This window comes from Saimiri boliviensis, chromosome 1, assembly GCF_048565385.1.
Source record: "Saimiri boliviensis isolate mSaiBol1 chromosome 1, mSaiBol1.pri, whole genome shotgun sequence".
NCBI lineage: Eukaryota > Metazoa > Chordata > Mammalia > Primates > Cebidae > Saimiri > Saimiri boliviensis.
In genome coordinates, this window is record NC_133449.1 from 48002870 (window position 1) to 48016854 (window position 13985).

Sequence of the window (13985 nt, forward strand, 5' to 3'; positions counted from 1 at the left end):
ACATGTTTACCTTTCTGTTGCTCTTCCTTCATTCCTGATTGGTAGTTACCATTTCCGTTGTTCCTTCCTTCATTTTGCTTCTGACCAAAAAACTGCTATTAACAACTATTTTAGAGCAGATTTGCTGGTAACAAATTCTATTTTCTCACTGGTAATTTTTTAAAATCTCACCCTAATTTCTAAACAATCATTTACTGGATATATAATTCTGGATTAATGGTTGTTTCTTCCAGTACATGAAAAATCTTTCTGGTCTCTACAGTTTCTGATGACAAATTCAGTCATTCAGATTGTTTTTCTCCTAGAGGTAATGCCTCAGTTTTTCTTCAGCTGCTTTCAAGATATTTTTCTTTGTCTTTAGATTCCAGATGTTTGACTATGAAGTGTCTGGGCAAAAATTTATTTGTGTTTATCGATACTGTTTGGGGTTCACTAAACTTCTGAAACCTGCACATTTGTGGGCTTGTGCCAAATGTAGGGAGTCTTTTGCCATTATATCTTCAAGTACTGCCTTCTTTTTCCTCTCCTTCCATGATTCCAATGGCATGAATATTTTGTCACAGTCCCACAGGTCCCAGAGGCTCTGTTTTCTGTGCCAGTCTATCTTCTCTCTGCTGTTCAGATAGGATAATTTCTATTATTCTATCTTCTAGTTTACTCCGTCTTTCCTCTGTCTCCATAATTCCACTGTGGAGCTCATTTTTCTTTTAATGAGTTTATTTTTCAGTTCTAGAATGTCTACTTGATTCTAGAACTTGATTCTAGAATGTCTACTTGATTCTCTTTTATATTATACATATATAATATATAATATAAATATTGTATATAATATATATGCTTAATATGTAATATATTAATAATATTGGCTGGGCATGGTGGTTCACACCTGTAATCCCAGAACTTTGGGAGGATGAGGTGGGCGGATCACAAGGTTAAGAGATCAAGACCATCCTGGCCAACATGGTGAAACCCTGTCTCTACTAAAAATTCAAAAATCAGCTGGCGTGGTGGTGTGCCTCTGTAGTCCCAGCTACTTGGGAGGCTGAGGCAGGAGAATTGCTTGAACCCAGGAAGTGGAGGTTACAGTGAGCCAAGATCACACCACTGCACTCCAGCCTGGTGCCTGGTGACAGAGTGAGACTCTGTCTCAAAAAAATAATTTTATATATATATAATATATATTTATATACACAATTATATATTATATATAATATATAAATTTATATATATTAAATTTATATTTATATATGACATATAATTATATATATAAATATATATGATATATAATTATATATAAATATATATGATATATAATTATATATAAATATATATTTTCATATAAATATTTTATATAAATATATGTACTTTTTTTTTTGAGACAGAGTCTTGCTCTGTCACCCAGGCTGGAGTGCAGTGGCATCATCTCAGCTCACTGCAACCTCTGCCTCCCATGTTCAAGTGATTCTCATGCCTCAGCCTCCCAAGTAGCTGGGATTATAGGCACCCACCACCATAACTGGCTATTTTTTATATTCTTAGTAGAGACAAGGTTTTACCCTGTTGGCCAAGCTGGTCTTGAACTCCTGACCTCAAGTGGTCTGCCCACCTCAGCCCCTCAACATGCTGGGATTACAGGCATGAGCTACCACACCTGGCCTGTATTTACTATTTCTTTACTGAAACTTGCTATTCTATCATTTGTTTCAAGAGGGTTTGTGATTGTTCATTTGATAATTTTTATAATGGCTACTTTAAAGCTTGTGGCAGATAATTCTAACATCTGTGTCATTTTGCTGTTGACATCTGTTGATTGCCATTTTTATGCAAGTTACATTTCTCTTTTCCTTTGTATGCTGAAAAATCTTGGATTATTTCCTAGACCTTTTGAATATTGTGTTATGAGATTCTGGATGTTGCTTAAAACCTATGGAGAATGTTTATGTCTTTGTTTTAGTAGGCAATGTTCCTGGTTATGCTTGGGCTGCAAATTTCAATGCACCTTCTGTTGATTGTGATTCCAATGTTGGTTTAGCCTTCAAAGCTTTTGCAACACTATTTAGCTATGTCCATGTATGCACCACTCACAGGCCAATCTGGCATCTGAATTCTCATCTGTCTACTAGTTCAGTTCTCAAGACCTTTTTTTTTAAAGCTGTATATTTATTTATTTATTTTTAAATTTTTTCATAAATTTATGGAATATAGTGCAATTTTGTTAATACATACATATATTGCATAGTGGTAAATTCAGGGATATTAGGGTATTCATCACCCAAATAATGTACATTGTCCCCACTAAGTAATTTCTCATCATCTATCCCCCCAGCCACTCACCCTAGTATATACATTATTCAGTTCCCACTCATAAGTGGCAACATGTATTAATGGTCTTTCTGTGTCTATTCAAAGTCTTTTGTATGCCAATTAGCATCAAATCCATGCATGAAGGTCTCAGGCTGCATTCAACATTTCATAAGCATTTCATAAACAACTTTCTGGGGCTGCTTTCCCAAGTCCTACCTCTCCATGACCATCGTGATACTTTCTGGTTCCCTGGGGCTTTTTTCCTCATCCTCCAGCCAGACAGCTGAGGTTTAGTTATCCCACTCTGCTACACATGCTTCCAGGGACATGAGAAGCATGAGGAAAAAGAGTTAAACTCACTGCCAGTTTTGCAGCACTTTGAATTCTGATCTTCTTCCCTAATGTACCTGCCACTATTTGTTTTTCAGAATTCTCAAGTAGATTCTCCATGCACTCTGTCCAGAAATTATGGCTACATTCAGTGAGAAAGATGGGGGAAGTCATCTACTCTATGTTACCCAGAACCAGAACCTATAGCCTATATCTTTAATGAGTTATCTGTTTTGATTTTTATTTTAATTTTGTAAAATGGAGGTGCTACAGTGCGATACATCAAACACACACACACACACACACACACACATTGATTTCTGAAAGAATTAATTCCAACTTTTGCTCTATCATTTAACTTTCTTTAAGCCTCTTGTTTCTTCATGTGTAAAATGGGGGCTGTGCCAGGGGTCCCCAAGACTATCCTCAGGTTCAGAGATTTGCTAGAAGGGCTCACAGGATGCAGATAAGTTGTTATATTCATAGTTATAGCTGATTACAGCAAAAAAAAAAAAAAAAAAAGATTAAAATCAGCAAAGGGAGAAGGTACAGGGAATAAAGTCCAGGAGAGGTCAGCAAGCTCCCAATTGTCTACTTCCAGTGGCATCTATAGACAGCACTTAATTCTCCCAAAAATGATATGTGATGACACATACAAGGTAGTGGAGATCACTCCAAACCTTGGAATCAAGGGTTTTTTCTAGATCAGTCACATAAGCGTGTAGCACTCATATAACTGACCTCAGCTCCTCAGACCATATCCCCTGACTGCCCCAGAGGTAAAACTGATGTGCCATGGCCAAAGGCCCAGGCATATAAACACATTCATACCAGGCAAGATACTACAAGAGCTCGAAAGTCCATCTCCCAAGAGCCAGGCAAGGTCCAGTCTTGAAAACTCTGGGGCTGTGCAGGATTTGAGCAGCCCAGACCTGTTGAGTTAACTCTTTCCTGCACAGGTATACAACTTTTAGCTTTCAGAATTATGATGAGGACTAAATGAAATGGATGTAAAATACCTTGTAGTGTCTAACACATAGTAGGTGTTTGATAAATATCAGCTATTAGACTCTACTGACAGAGATTTCAAAGAGGCATATGGACTTGAGAGGAAGAGAAACAGAAACATCATTCTGACAATACATCCAGAAAAAAAAGTGATTTGGGGCCAGGAGTGGTGGCTCATACCTGCAATCCCAGCACTTTAGGAGGCCAAGGGGGCAGGATTGCTTGAGTCCAGGAGTTCAAGACCAGCCTGGGCAAGATGGCAAGACCCCAGCTCTTAAAAAAAAAAAAGTTATGATTTTAGTCAACTTGAGTCATATTTATAGAAACCAGAGTAGGAGTAGAGGGACACCAATCTAAGGAATATATATACACACACACAGTGAGAAGTGGAAAGATGCTGAGGGAGACATTTGTCCAAATATAAACACAAAACATTTAATAAATGTCAGTTGGGCCAAATCCCAACATAACATGAGGCTTGAGAAATAATCTTACAAAAATTTAAAAGGCCATTTTTAGCTACATTCAGGATTTGAAGAGATGGGCTCTTGGTTTAGGCAAGAAAACTTTGGTATTAATGCATGGCAAAAACAAAGCAAAGCTACTTATTTCCTATTATGTTCCCATCTTCTCTCTGAAGCAATGTTGTCCTCAATTGGAGAAGACTTGTGATTGACAAAGATTTAAAACCAAGGAGGACAAAAGAAATGCCAGAAAATTATAAATGAGCAAATGTCCACCTTTTCCAAGACAGCTAACAACACAATGACGGGATCAAATCCACACACAGCAGCACTAATCTTGAGTGTAAATGGGCTAAATGCCCTAATTAAAAGGTGAGTGGCAAGCTGGATAAAGAAGCAAGACCCATTAGTATGCTGTCTTCAAGAAATGCATCTCACATGCAGTGACACTCATAGGCTCAAAATGAAGGGATGGAGAAAAATCTACCAAGCAAATGGAAAACAGAAAAAAAAAAAAAGCAGAGGTGACAATCTTAATTTCAGACAAAACATATTTTAAACCAACCAAGATTTTAAAAGACAAAAAAGGACATTAAATAATAGTAAAGGATTAAATGCAACAAGACCTAACTACCCTAAATGTATATGCACCCAACACAAGAACACTCAGATTCATAAAACACGTTCTTAGAGACCTGTGAAGAGACTTACATTTTCACACAATAATAGTAGGAAACATCAACACCCCACTGACAGTATTAGACAGATCACTGAGGCCGAAAATTAACAAAAATATTCAGGACCTGAACTCAGCAGTGGATCAAATGGACCTGATAGACATCTACACAACTCCCCACCCAAATACAACAGAATATACATTCATCTCATTGCTACATGGCACATGCTCTAAAATTGACCACACAATTGGACATAAAAAACATTCAGCAAATTCAAAAAAACTGAAGTCATACCAACCATGCTCTTAGACCACAGAGCAATAAAAGTAGAAATCAAGACTAAGAAAATTGCTCAAAACCATACAATTATGTTGAAATTAAACAACCTGCTCTAAATGACTTCTGAGTAGACAGCGAAATTAAGGCAGAAACCAATTCTTTGAAAGTTCTTTGAAACTAATGAGAACAAAGATACAATATAGTAGAGTATCTGAGACACAGGTAAGGTACTGTTAAGAGGGAAATTTATATCACCAAAAGCCCACATCACAAAGTTGGAAAGATCTGAAATTATTTACCTAACATTACAACTAGAGGAAATAAAGAAGCAAGAGCAAACCAACCCCTAAGCTAGCAGAAGACAAGAAATAACCAAAATCAAAGCAGAACTGAAGGAGACTGAGACATTAAAAAACATGCAAAAGATCAACAAATGGGAAAGTTGTTTCTTTGAAAAAATTAATAAGATAGAACACTAGCTAGACTAATAAAGAAGAAAAGAGAGAAGGTCTAAATAAACACAATTAGAAATGACAAAGGGGACATTACTACTGACTCCACAGAAATACAAATGCAAATAACCATCAGAGACTACTATGAATACCTGTATACACACAAACCAGGAAATCTAGAAAAAATGGTTAAGTTCCTGGATACATACAATCTCCCAGGGCTGAACCAGGAAGTAACCAAATCCATCAGCAGACCAATAATGAGCTCCAAAATGGAATCAGTAATAAATAGCCTACCAAACAAAAATAACCCAGCACCAGATGGATTCACAGCCAAATTCTACCCACTATACAACAAAGAGCTGGTATCATTTCTACTGAAACTATTTCAAAACACTGAGTATTTGGGACACTTCCCCAACTCATTCTGTGAGGCTGGCATCATCCTGATACCAAAGCCTGGCAGAGACACAACAAAAAGAGAAAACTTTAGGGCAACATCCTTGATGAGCAAAGATGCAAAAATACTCAACAAAATCCTAGCAAATCAAATCCAGCACCACATAAAAAGCTCCCCCATGATCAAGTAGTTTTTATCCTTGGGAAGCTAGGTTGGTTAAACGTATACAAGTTAATTCATCACATAGAGCCAAAGACAAAAACCATAAGATTATTTCAATAGATGCAGATTGAATTCAATAGATAGATGTGAATGGGATTGCATTCCTGATTTGGCTCTCAGCCCGGATGTTGTTGGTGTATAGAGGGTTGGTTGTTGGTTTATTGGGGGTTTTTAACATGAAGGAATGTTGAATTTTATCAAACATCTTTGATAAAAGGCACTGAAGGGACATACTTGAAAATGGTGAGAGTCATCTATGAAAAACCCACAGTCAATATCATACTGAATGACAAAAGCTGGAAGCATTTCCCTTGAAAACCAGCATAGGACAAGGATTCCCTCTCTCACTACTCCTGACTAACATAATCCTGGCCAGAGCAATGAGGCAAGATAAATAAATAAAAGGCATCCAACTAGCAAGAGAGGAAGTCAAACTATTCCTGTTTGCAGATGACATGATTCTATGTCTAGAAAAACCCTATATCTCTACCCAAAAGCTCCTTGAGCTAATAAACAACTTTGGCAAATTTCTGGATACAAAATCAACATACAAAAATCAGTAGCATTCTGATACACCAATAATATCCAAGTTCAGAGCCAAATCAGGAATGCAATCCCACTCACAGCTGACACAAAAAGAAGAAAATACCTAGAAGTAAAATAACCATAAACGTGAAAGATCTCTGCAATGAAAATCATAAAACACTGCTCAAAGAAAGCAGAGATGACACAAACAAATGTAAAAATGTTCCATGCTCATGGATAGGAAGAATCAATATTGTTAAAAATGGGCATCCTGACCAAAGCAATTTACAGATTTCATGCTATTCCTATCAAACTGTCAATGACATTCTTCACAGAACTAGAAAAAGCTGTTTTAAAATTCATATGGAACCAAAAAAGAGTCCAAATAGCCATGGCAATCCTAAGCAAAAAGAACTAAGCTGGAGACATCATATTACTCAACTTCAAGTTATATTACAGATACAGTAACCAAAATAGCATGCTACTGGTACAAAAACAGACACATAGACCAATGGAGCAGAATAGAGAGCCGAGAAATAATGCTGCACATCTACAACCAACTGATCTTTGTCAAAGCTAACCAAAAAAAGCAGTGAGGAGAGGACTCCCTATTCAATAAATGGTGCTGGAATAACTGACTAGCCATATGCCGAAGATTGAAACTGGACCCCTTCCTTATGCCATATACAAAAATCAACTCAAAATGGATTGTAAAACCTAAACCTATAAAAACCCTGGAAGATGACCTGGGAAATACTATTCCAGATGTAGGAATGGGCAAAGATTTCATGACAAAGATGCCAAAAGCAATTAAAACAGAAGCAAAAATTAACAAATGGGATCTAACTAAACAAACGAGCTTCTGCACAGCAAAAGAAACTGTCAATAGAGTGAACAACCAACCTACAGAATGGGAGAAAATATTTGCAAACTACACATCTGACAAAGGTCTAATATCCAGCATCTGTAAGGAATTTAAACAACTTATAAGTCAAAAACAACCCCATTGAAGAGTAGACAAAGAACATGAACAGACACTTCAAACGAAGACAGACATGCGGCCAAAAAGCATATGAAAAAATGCTCAATATCACTAATCATCAGGGAAATGCAAATCAAAACCACAATGAGATACCGTCTTACACCAGTCAAAATGGCTATTATTAAAAAGTCAAAAAATAACAGATGCTGACATGATTGCAGAAAAAGGGGAACACCTATATACTGCTGGTGGGAGTGTAAATTCATTCAAACATTGCTGAAAGCAGTGTGTCAATTCCTCAAAGAACTAAAAGCAGAATTACCATTTAACCCAGCAATCCTACTATGGGATATATACCCAAAGGAATATAAATCATTCTACCATAAGGACACACACATGCCTGCATTCATTGCAGCACTGTTCACAATTGCAAAGACATGCAATCAACTTAAATGCCCATTAATGGTAGACTTCATAAGAAAATGTGGTATATATACTATGTAGCCATGAAAAAAAAAATGAGATCATGTCCTTTGCAGGAACATGGATAGAGCTGGAGGCATTATCCTGAACAAGCCAACACAGGAACAGAAAACTAAGTACTGCTTGTTCTCACCTTCAAATGGGAGCTAAATAATGAGAACACATGGACAAACAAAGGGGAACAACAGACACTGGGGCCAACCTGAGGGTTTAGGGTGGGAAAAGGGAGAGGATCAGGAAAAACAACTGTTGGGTACTAGGCTTGGTACATGGGTGATGAAATAATCTGTACACTATACTCCCATGACATCAGTTGAACTATATGCATACATATACTTTTGAACCTAAAATAAAAGTTAAAACAAAAACAAGAAAAAAGTAGATATGGGAAACTATAGAACCTGAGATTACTATAAATCCAAGGTAAAATTCTAAAAAAGACTATTCTAGATAGTTTATGTACCAATACAAGAGACACCATCACTAGGAGGCTGTCTAGTTAAGTAAGAATAAGTAAAGATTAGTTAAGTAAGGATAAGCCTTACTTAAGTAGGCTTAAGATTAAGTAAGGATAAGTCTTACTTAACTAATCATTACTTCCTTTCTTAATCAGGTTACTAGAAGAGAAAATCTGGAAAAATTGGTGATGTGTCTTGATTTTGCCCAACATTCTGCCAAACTCTCAGGATCTCCTATAGACCAGCTAGAGAAATAAGAGTTAGGTAATATCCCATTAAATATGTTTCCAGATAGCTTGAATCAAATCTCAGATAACTTGAATTAAGCTGGTGTAGACCTATCAGCTGACAAGACTTTACAAACTTATAAATGACACAACACATCAGGTGACTTAACCAAGATTCATAAAGATTTTGGGGAGGTCATTGTGGGACATACCAAGAAGATGACTTTAAAATAAATTTAAAATTAAAATCATCCCCTTAGGGATTTATATATGTATGTATGGGTTAGTTGAAAATAGTTTATTGGGGGAAAGGCTTAGTTAGGAATGTCAAATGATCAAATGCTTGATATAAACCAAATGTGCATGGTATTCTTTCACTCATTTATTCAAAAATACTATATACCAGCTGTAAAAGCATGTTCTGTCTTGCTTTGCATGTAGTATAGAATCCAAACCTAGGGCAGTAATGGTGCTGCAGATGCCAGGGTGATGAGACAACAGTGGATATTGCATTTAGTTTTATAAGACATCCTGGAGAAGATAATTAACCATCCAGATGAGGCCACCAGTTTCAGGGTGGCCCAACAGTTAAGAAAGGGTGTGAAAAGGAGGATGACAATCTGTCGAGGCTGATCATCTCGAAGGATAGAAGACTACATGGAGATGTGAAAAATGTCTTTAAATTTCTTAAAGGCTATTGTCTGGAAGCTTTCATTGACTGCTGCTCAGTTCCTTAGGCAGCAGAAGTTATAACATCAATTGCTATGAGTTATAGGAAATTGGGTTTCTGCTAATATCATACACTTTGTCAGCTCCTTTACCAGACAGTAGGTATACAGAGATGAGCAGAACAAGATCCCCTTCCTCACAGTTGATCCATAAATTCATATTCTGCATAGAGAAGTAGCTTCAGACATAATGGCTCTTCCAACAGTGAGATTCACTAGGAAACTGGATGTCTTTTAACATCCTGAGCTTCCATCTCTGGAACACAAAAGAAAAGACATTTCAGGTACTGTTTGAGGGACTGAGATGGGGCTAATGGTATTTGTGCCTAGCTGTGGTGTTCTGGTAGCTGCCAAGAACTAGGACTCCTATTTACCAGGACAAGCAAAGGGCTAGTCCAAGGAATGTCTGAGCTGTGTTCCTGGAGGAAGGCAAAGAATTCAAGCCCAAAAAGTGGCCCTGAGTATCAGGTACACAAAAGACACAGACTATCAACAGGAGAGCAATTCTAGAGTCCAAAGAAGAGAAGAGAAAGCATAGCCAGGATTCATGGTGTGAGCCTGGGGAAAGCCATCAGTTGGGAACAGCCTGGGAATGCCAGCCAGTTGGTGGCTTGTTGGGAGCTCTCTGTGACCAAGCAGGCTTTGGCTTGGATCAGATGGCCCTGGAAAAGACACTGTCAGGGATGTTAGAGATGGGGCTTGTGATGGATGTCTCCCATTTGCCTCTCTAAGCTCTGCTCACCAGTCTTCTGTACCCTGTGTGATCTACGAAGTTGACCTACGTCACTTGCATCTATGGAATCCTCACCCTCTGGATCCAGTTTGGTTTAGATAACAGCTAGAGCAGTGGTTTGGAGTCCTTGAAGAGGTCCTTCACATCCCTTGTTAGCTGAGAACAGCTAGAGATTAAAGAGGGGGGAAGAGAGAGGAGTTAGGATCCCCCTGCCCCCTGCTTGCCTCGCTGTGGGGTCACCTTGGGATTGCTGTTTTTCTTAGCTGAGGGTCATAGCTCCGCTTAAAGTGTCCCTGTTTACATAGTTTTTTTCTTCCAGGATCCAGCAGCCACTCCCTGCCCTCTACCCTCTAAGCCTAGAAGGTAGTAACAGCTCCAGAGTTACCAGCTCCAGGGTACTGCACTATCTCTTAGGGGCTTCCTACATCGTGTCCATCTTACTTAAATGCTTCTTAGATTATACTAATGTAAATGTGTCTTCTGTTTCTTGGTTGAACCCTGGCTGATACAGGATTCTGGATTGAGTAAGAAGATGGACTAGATTATTTCTAAGAATTCTTATGCTTCTAGAGCTCTGGATTTCTTGTCACTGATCTTAGATTTTTGCATACCTGAGTGATGAGGATTAAATTTCCACACCCAAAAACTCACAGCAAATATTTCTGTAGCACTTATGAAGTTCATCTAGAGATTTGTGACTTGGCTTAACCACATATACATGTTATTATTTTTTAAAGAATTTGTGTTTTCAGTATGAATTGCTGATCATAGTCTCAGTTGCTCACACTCTGTCTGTAGGGTCAGGTAACATCTTTATTGGTGTCATGTAAAAGAGCCAAAGGGTACTTAAACTGGCCAAGCAACTACTGTTCAGACTTCAGAAATTTCATAAAACAGCTGAAGTTAGTCTTAAATACCTTTCATAAATAAGTTGCTCAGCCACACTGTGATGCTTCCTGGGAAGACCGAGTAGTTAAGCCTCCTCATAATGATGCTGTTCGAAGGCTATCCAGAACCTCAAGAAAAGAATGAGGAGACCGCAGGCCTGCATGACTGTGGAGCACATGACTTCTGAGTCTGATAAGCCATGGAAGGCAAATTGTCATCTGGCGTGAAGTTCATTGCTATTTGACTCAGAATAAGAGGGTTTTGTTTTTACTCGGTTTGGTTTTGAGGCTGTCTTACTTCTAAGGAGTCATTACCTTTTGGAGATACACAGTGAGACGTTTGTGAATGAAATGATATGACAGGTCTGCTTTGCAGTGATACAGAGAGGGCGAAGAATAGGTGGGAGCCATCACAATATGATTCACAGTGAGTGGATAACTACTGAAACTGGGTGGTGGACATGTGAGGTTCATTAGACTATGCTCTCTATTTTTGTGTGATTTGGGGATTATTGAATATTAAGAGTTGTGTGAATAAACAGTTAAATAAAAAGTGACTTCTTCCTAAAGGGAAACTCATTTATTGTTGCTTTGTGCCCATGATGTGATGCAGAAGCTCTGTATGTAGGTTTCAGAAACATAACAAGAAAAAACATATTGAAACAAAATATAAATGAGGAATGCTATTTTTTTGTGTGAAAGTTTACCCAAACCATGCTCAATGGAAAATATCAAGATGTTATTATTCAGAATGTACATTTAGAGTATCTTTCATGTGGACTTTGCTGTATGGACTTTGCTTCTAAATAACTTGGGGTAAAGGAGAACCAGGTAAGTTACAGATGAAATAAAATTGGTTGTGAGTTAACATTTCTTCAGTTTTGGGAGAAGAGACATGGGAGTTTATTATACTATTTGTTCTACTTTTGTATATGCTTTAAATTTTCCATAGAATTATTTTAAAAAATTAAACCTAGACTGGGTATGGTGGCTCATGCCTGCAATCTCAGCACTTTGGGAGGCCAACGTGGGCAGATCATGAGGTCAAGAGATCGATACCATCCTCGCCAACATGGTGAAACCTCGTGTCTCCTAAAAATACAAAAATTAGCTGGGCATTGTGTGTGTGCCCAGCTATTTGGGAGGCTGAAGCAGGATGGCTTGAATCCATGTGGCGGAGGTTGCAGTGAGCAGAGGCTACAGTGAGCAGAGATTGTACCACTGCACTCCAGCCTGGCAACAGAGCAAGACTCTGTCTCAAAAAAATAAAAAATAAATAAAAACTATACTGCACATCCAAAACATGGCCACTTTATATTAAGAAAGTATAAACTTTCAGGATTTTATGAAATGTAATGTTATATTATTTTCTCTTTCACCTCCTTGTATTCTGTGTTTTCCAATCCATTTCTTTTCTCTTCCCCCACCCTATAGTTTTGTCTGTTGTATGGAACCAAGCTGGTGTTTCAGGAGTGGGCCTGGTATTTAGAACATAAATACTTGACTTCTGTGGCCAGCATGAGGATCAGGAATCAGGTAAGGACCCTGGGGTACAGAAAAACCCTTTGTACATTAGCTCTGGGCTCTGCTTTCTTAGAAAACAGTCAGTCCTGCCAATCTTCTATCAGTTTCCACTCATGGATTTTTATGCCTCTGGGGCTTCACCTGTATGTTTTCATTACCTATCTTGATCGTATTACACTTCAGAGTTTAGGTGACAAATGACTCACTGTACATGAGCTTTCTAACGTGAAAAGGAGAGGAAGGTGTCAAAGTGTTTTCCTTGTCTTGGCAAAAAAAAAGTATTAATGATTTTTTTTCTGCTTCTTACCAAAGCCTATTAACGCATTCTTCATATTAAGAAGAAAGAGCCATGATACTTTTATGTCAGTGGTAGCCATGGGGAATTCAGTACAATAGCTACAGAGCACCTGAAAAAGGTGAGGCCAGTATTCACCACTAAACTGCTACTCCAAAGAAAAAGAATGTGAAACAGCATACTCATCAGTAAAACACATTTCTGATTACATCCTTTCTGCAGGAGAGGTGCTGAAACACAAACAAGTATAAGACAAAGTCTCCACATAAAGGGAGCTCATATCCAAGGACACAAAACCAACTTTAAAAACATAAATACTGGCCTGGCGCAGTGGCTTGCGCCTGTAATCCTACTGCTTGGGGAGGCTGAAGTGGGTAGGTCTCCTGAGCTCAGGAGTTTGACACCACCCTGGGCACCTTGTCTCTACTAAAATACAAAAAAATTAGCAGGGCTTGGTGGCACGTGCCTCTAGTCCCAGCTACTCCAGAGGCTGAGGCATGAGAATCACTTAAGCCCCAGAGGTGGAGGTTGCAGTGAGCTGAAATCACGCCACTGCACTCCAGCTTGGGCTACAGAGTAAGACTCTGTCAAAAAAAACAAAAACAAAAACAAAAAAACTCTCACAGGGTCATGGAGGTTTTTGAATGAACTTGGTCATAAGAATAAATTCAGAGTTGACAGAACAGATGTCTTAAGAATGAATGCCATTCTTATGCTAGACATTGAAGAGTAGAAAATTAAGACAAAGTAGAGGTGGCAGTCTGATTGAGAGGGGAAAATGCAGTTAAAACTTCAGTGTTGATAAAGTGAGCACAATCATAGAAATGGAGTACTTAGACATATTAAGAAACAATAAAGACTTTACCTGTCTAATGGAAAACCTGGAGAAGTCTCTGGGAACCAGACTACAGTGGACCCTGGAGAAACTTGAAGAATCTTTTTCCTTTTCAGGAAAATAGAGATTATAGAGAAAAGTATATGTAATGATGCTTCAGTAATGTATTTCT

General features: G+C 38.2%; 1 protein-coding gene across 3 annotated transcripts in view; it reads left to right on the top strand.

The window, feature by feature from the left end:
* The window catches only part of ACOXL (acyl-CoA oxidase like), a 384752-nt gene that overhangs the window by 348208 nt on the left and 22559 nt on the right, over positions 1–13985 (top strand). For all 3 annotated transcript variants that reach the window (XM_003926733.4, XM_074396963.1, XM_074396961.1), the window contains one exon: positions 12594–12695. In XM_003926733.4, the coding sequence (XP_003926782.1) occupies positions 12594–12695 (102 nt within the window). The remainder of the gene's footprint in view (positions 1–12593; positions 12696–13985) is intronic.